Source organism: Coregonus lavaretus, assembly GCF_964263955.1.
Source record: "Coregonus lavaretus genome assembly, chromosome: 25".
Classification (NCBI taxonomy): domain Eukaryota; kingdom Metazoa; phylum Chordata; class Actinopteri; order Salmoniformes; family Salmonidae; genus Coregonus; species Coregonus lavaretus.
In genome coordinates this window covers 45,762,547-45,769,443 of record NC_140012.1, presented here as the reverse complement: position 1 = coordinate 45,769,443, position 6,897 = coordinate 45,762,547, and the positions used below count along the sequence as shown (strand labels likewise).

Sequence of the window (6,897 nt, the reverse complement as noted above, 5' to 3'; positions counted from 1 at the left end):
GCACACCGAGAAGGGCGCCATGCGGAACGGTTGACTTGCACCGACAAGACGTCCGGAAGACTGGACTTATCGAAATGTTGGGCTCGAACGCACCGAATTTCCTATTAACGTGTAATATGATGTAAACAACTGAATGCGTATGATGAAATTATCGGGTGTTATGTCGTCGGGAGCTGGTTTTCAGTTTCACTCGGTGTGTATTACTTCCAAACTTATCAGTAGAAGGACGCGTGTAAAGGGTTGGATTTGAAGAGCCTAACATTAGTTAACATTAGCTAGCTAACGTTACGTCCAACTGCACACATGGAGACCGCAGCCCAGACGGCTCTGGACTCGGACCGGGAAAGAGAAAGACAGTATTGTGAACTTTGTGGGAAAATGGAGAATCTCCTGAAGTGCGGCCGGTGTCGGAACTCCTTCTACTGCAGCAAGGAACACCAGAAGCAGCACTGGAAAACCCACAAGCTCATCTGCAAAGAAACTGAGGCGAAGTCGCAGGTTTCAAACCAGAAGCCTGCTGAACGTCGGGTACCGTCTGGGGATGGGGGGACAGAAGGACAGACACTACCGCCACAAAAAGGACAAAAGACCCGCGCTGCATCTCCGAGTGGAGAGACCAGAATGAAAGGCTTCATAACTAACGCAGAGTGCCCGGTGTCCTTGGACCACCAGCCAGGCGGGTCTAATAACAAAACCAAACCCAACGGACAAACCACCACCCGGTCCACGCCTCAGAAACTCGCCATGGAGTACATAGTCCCGTGTATGACTAAGCATGGGATCTGTGTAGTTGACAACTTCCTCGGCGGGGAAACGGGGCTGGCCATCCTGGAGGATGTCAAGGTGCTGCATAAAACCGGGAAGTTTACCGACGGTCAGTTGGTCAGTCAGAAAAGTGACTCCACTAAAGACATTAGGGGGGATAAGATCACATGGATCGAGGGCCGAGAGGCCGGCTGTGAGAAGATCCGCTTCCTCATGAGCCGTATGGATGATCTGGCCAGACATTGTAACGGTCAGCTGGGAAACTTTACAATAAATGGAAGGACCAAAGTAAGTAGCCAGGTTAAATTAATTAAACTTGGGTATAATCCTTGTTATCTTGGGCCATATGAAATCCAATAGACAAGACTGTCCCAAATGGCACCCTGTCCCATGGACCCTGGTCCAAACTAGTCCACTAGAGAATAGGGTGCCATTTGGTATGATAACAGGTGTGGTAAAACAGCATGACTGTGAGATGACATATTACACCTCATCATGTCAGAAACATTTCTCCTGTTGAATGTAGAGGGGCTTTCCATAGACCTACTACACAATGTTTCCTGACATCATCTAGCCTACTACACAATGTTTCCTGACATCATCTAGCCTACTACACAATGTTTCCTGACATCATATAGCCTACTACACAATGTTTCCTGACATCATATAGCCTACTACACAATGTTTCCTGACATCATATAGCCTGTATACATCATGTTTCCTGACATCATCTAGCCTGTATACATCATGTTTCCTGACATCATCTAACCTGTATACATCATGTTTCCTGACATCATATAGCCTACTACACAATGTTTCCTGACATCATATAGCCTACTACACAATGTTTCCTGACATCATATAGCCTACTACACAATGTTTCCTGACATCATCTAGCCTGTATACATCATGTTTCCTGACATCATATAGCCTACTACACAATGTTCCCTGACATCATATAGCCTACTACACAATGTTTCCTGACATCATATAGCCTACTACACAATGTTTCCTGACATCATATAGCCTGTATACATCATGTTTCCTGACATCATATAGCCTACTACACAATGTTTCCTGACATCATATAGCCTACTACACAATGTTTCCTGACATCATATAGCCTACTACACAATGTTTCCTGACATCATATAGCCTGTATACATCATGTTTCCTGACATCATATAGCCTACTACACAATGTTTCCTGACATCATATAGCCTACTACACAATGTTTCCTGACATCATATAGCCTGTATACATCATGTTTCCTGACATCATATAGCCTACTACACAATGTTTCCTGACATCATATAGCCTACTACACAATGTTTCCTGACATCATATAGCCTACTACACAATGTTTCCTGACATCATCTAGCCTACTACACAATGTTTCCTGACATCATATAGCCTACTACACAATGTTTCCTGACATCATCTAGCCTACTACACAATGTTTCCTGACATCATATAGCCTACTACACAATGTTTCCTGACATCATCTAGCCTGTATACATCATGTTTCCTGACATCATATAGCCTGTATACATCATGTTTCCTGACATCATATAGCCTACTACACAATGTTTCCTGACATCATCTAGCCTACTACACAATGTTTCCTGACATCATATAGCCTACTACACAATGTTTCCTGACATAATCTAGCCTACTACACAATGTTTCCTGACATCATATAGCCTACTACACAATGTTTCCTGACATCATATAGCCTACTACACAATGTTTCCTGACATCATCTAGCCTGTATACATCATGTTTCCTGACATCATATAGCCTACTACACAATGTTTCCTGACATCATATAGCCTACTACACAATGTTTCCTGACATCATATAGCCTACTACACAATGTTTCCTGACATCATATAGCCTACTACACAATGTTTCCTGACATCATATAGCCTGTATACATCATGTTTCCTGACATCATATAGCCTACTACACAATGTTTCCTGACATCATATAGCCTACTACACAATGTTTCCTGACATCATATAGCCTACTACACAATGTTTCCTGACATCATATAGCCTACTACACAATGTTTCCTGACATCATCTAACCTGTATACATCATGTTTCCTGACATCATCTAGCCTGTATACATCATGTTTCCTGACATCATATAGCCTACTACACAATGTTTCCTGACATCATATAGCCTACTACACAATGTTTCCTGACATCATCTAGCCTACTACACAATGTTTCCTGACATCATATAGCCTACTACACAATGTTCCCTGACATCATATAGCCTACTACACAATGTTTCCTGACATCATATAGCCTACTACACAATGTTTCCTGACATCATCTAGCCTACTACACAATGTTTCCTGACATCATATAGCCTACTACACAATGTTTCCTGACATCATATAGCCTACTACACAATGTTTCCTGACATCATCTAGCCTACTACACAATGTTTCCTGACATCATATAGCCTACTACACAATGTTTCCTGACATCATCTAGCCTGTATACATCATGTTTCCTGACATCATATAGCCTGTATACATCATGTTTCCTGACATCATATAGCCTACTACACAATGTTTCCTGACATCATATAGCCTACTACACAATGTTTCCTGACATAATCTAGCCTACTACACAATGTTTCCTGACATCATATAGCCTACTACACAATGTTTCCTGACATCATATAGCCTACTACACAATGTTTCCTGACATCATATAGCCTACTACACAATGTTTCCTGACATCATATAGCCTACTACACAATGTTTCCTGACATCATATAGCCTACTACACAATGTTTCCTGACATCATCTAGCCTACTACACAATGTTTCCTGACATCATATAGCCTGTATACATCATGTTTCCTGACATCATCTAGCCTGTATACATCATGTTTCCTGACATCATATAGCCTACTACACAATGTTTCCTGACATCATATAGCCTACTACACAATGTTTCCTGACATCATCTAGCCTACTACACAATGTTTCCTGACATCATATAGCCTGTATACATCATGTTTCCTGACATCATATAGCCTACTACACAATGTTTCCTGACATCATATAGCCTACTACACAATGTTTCCTGACATAATCTAGCCTGTATACATCATGTTTCCTGACATCATCTAGCCTGTATACATCATGTTTCCTGACATCATATAGCCTACTACACAATGTTTCCTGACATCATCTAACCTGTATACATCATGTTTCCTGACATCATCTAGCCTACTACACAATGTTTCCTGACATCATATAGCCTACTACACAATGTTTCCTGACATCATATAGCCTACTACACAATGTTTCCTGACATCATCTAGCCTGTATACATCATGTTTCCTGACATCATCTAGCCTACTACACAATGTTTCCTGACATCATATAGCCTGTATACATCATGTTTCCTGACATCATATAGCCTACTACACAATGTTTCCTGACATCATCTAGCCTGTATACATCATGTTTCCTGACATCATATAGCCTACTACACAATGTTTCCTGACATCATCTAGCCTGTATACATCATGTTTCCTGACATCATATAGCCTACTACACAATGTTTCCTGACATCATATAGCCTGTATACATCATGTTTCCTGACATCATCTAGCCTACTACACAATGTTTCCTGACATCATATAGCCTACTACACAATGTTTCCTGACATCATCTAGCCTGTATACATCATGTTTCCTGACATCATATAGCCTACTACACAATGTTTCCTGACATCATCTAGCCTGTATACATCATGTTTCCTGACATCATATAGCCTACTACACAATGTTTCCTGACATCATATAGCCTACTACACAATGTTTCCTGACATCATATAGCCTACTACACAATGTTTCCTGACATCATATAGCCTACTACACAATGTTTCCTGACATCATATAGCCTACTACACAATGTTTCCTGACATCATATAGCCTGTATACATCATGTTTCCTGACATCATATAGCCTACTAAACAATGTTTCCTGACATCATCTAGCCTACTACACAATGTTTCCTGACATCATATAGCCTGTATACATCATGTTTCCTGACATCATCTAACCTGTATACATCATGTTTCCTGACATCATATAGCCTACTACACAATGTTTCCTGACATCATATAGCCTACTACACAATGTTTCCTGACATCATCTAGCCTGTATACATCATGTTTCCTGACATCATATAGCCTACTACACAATGTTTCCTGACATCATATAGCCTACTACACAATGTTTCCTGACATCATATAGCCTACTACACAATGTTTCCTGACATCATATAGCCTACTACACAATGTTTCCTGACATCATATAGCCTACTACACAATGTTTCCTGACATCATCTAGCCTACTACACAATGTTTCCTGACATCATCTAGCCTGTATACATCATGTTTCCTGACATCATATAGCCTACTACACAATGTTTCCTGACATCATATAGCCTACTACACAATGTTTCCTGACATCATCTAGCCTGTATACATCATGTTTCCTGACATCATATAGCCTGTATACATCATGTTTCCTGACATCATATAGCCTGTATACATCATGTTTCCTGACATCATATAGCCTACTACACAATGTTTCCTGACATCATCTAACCTGTATACATCATGTTTCCTGACATCATATAGCCTACTACACAATGTTTCCTGACATCATATAGCCTACTACACAATGTTTCCTGACATCATATAGCCTACTACACAATGTTTCCTGACATCATATAGCCTACTACACAATGTTTCCTGACATCATATAGCCTACTACACAATGTTTCCTGACATCATCTAGCCTGTATACATCATGTTTCCTGACATCATATAGCCTACTACACAATGTTTCCTGACATCATCTAGCCTACTACACAATGTTTCCTGACATCATATAGCCTACTACACAATGTTTCCTGACATCATATAGCCTACTACACAATGTTTCCTGACATCATCTAGCCTACTACACAATGTTTCCTGACATCATCTAGCCTACTACACAATGTTTCCTGACATCATATAGCCTACTACACAATGTTTCCTGACATCATATAGCCTACTACACAATGTTTCCTGACATCATATAGCCTACTACACAATGTTTCCTGACATCATATAGCCTACTACACAATGTTTCCTGACATCATATAGCCTGTATACATCATGTTTCCTGACATCATATAGCCTACTACACAATGTTTCCTGACATCATATAGCCTACTACACAATGTTTCCTGACATCATATAGCCTACTACACAATGTTTCCTGACATCATATAGCCTACTACACAATGTTTCCTGACATCATCTAACCTGTATACATCATGTTTCCTGACATCATCTAGCCTGTATACATCATGTTTCCTGACATCATATAGCCTACTACACAATGTTTCCTGACATCATATAGCCTACTACACAATGTTTCCTGACATCATATAGCCTACTACACAATGTTTCCTGACATCATCTAGCCTACTACACAATGTTTCCTGACATCATATAGCCTACTACACAATGTTCCCTGACATCATATAGCCTACTACACAATGTTTCCTGACATCATATAGCCTACTACACAATGTTTCCTGACATCATCTAGCCTGTATACATCATGTTTCCTGACATCATATAGCCTACTACACAATGTTTCCTGACATCATATAGCCTGTATACATCATGTTTCCTGACATCATATAGCCTACTACACAATGTTTCCTGACATCATCTAGCCTACTACACAATGTTTCCTGACATCATATAGCCTACTACACAATGTTTCCTGACATCATATAGCCTACTACACAATGTTTCCTGACATCATATAGCCTACTACACAATGTTTCCTGACATCATATAGCCTACTACACAATGTTTCCTGACATCATATAGCCTACTACACAATGTTTCCTGACATCATATAGCCTACTACACAATGTTTCCTGACATCATATAGCCTACTACACAATGTTTCCTGACATCATATAGCCTACTACACAATGTTTCCTGACATCATCTAGCCTGTATACATCATGTTTCCTGACATCATATAGCCTACTACACAATGTTTCCTGACATCATATAGCCTACTACAC

At 40.1% G+C, this 6,897-nt stretch overlaps 1 protein-coding gene across 1 annotated transcript in view; it reads left to right on the top strand.

The window, feature by feature from the left end:
- Positions 1 to 6,897, top strand: part of LOC311100663 (prolyl hydroxylase EGLN3-like) — a 39,422-nt gene continuing 32,525 nt past the window's right edge. Inside the window, exon 1 of the mRNA XM_084141596.1 lies at positions 1 to 1,053. Coding sequence (XP_083997722.1) covers positions 304 to 1,053 — 750 coding nt within the window. The 5' untranslated portion in view covers positions 1 to 303. The remainder of the gene's footprint in view (positions 1,054 to 6,897) is intronic.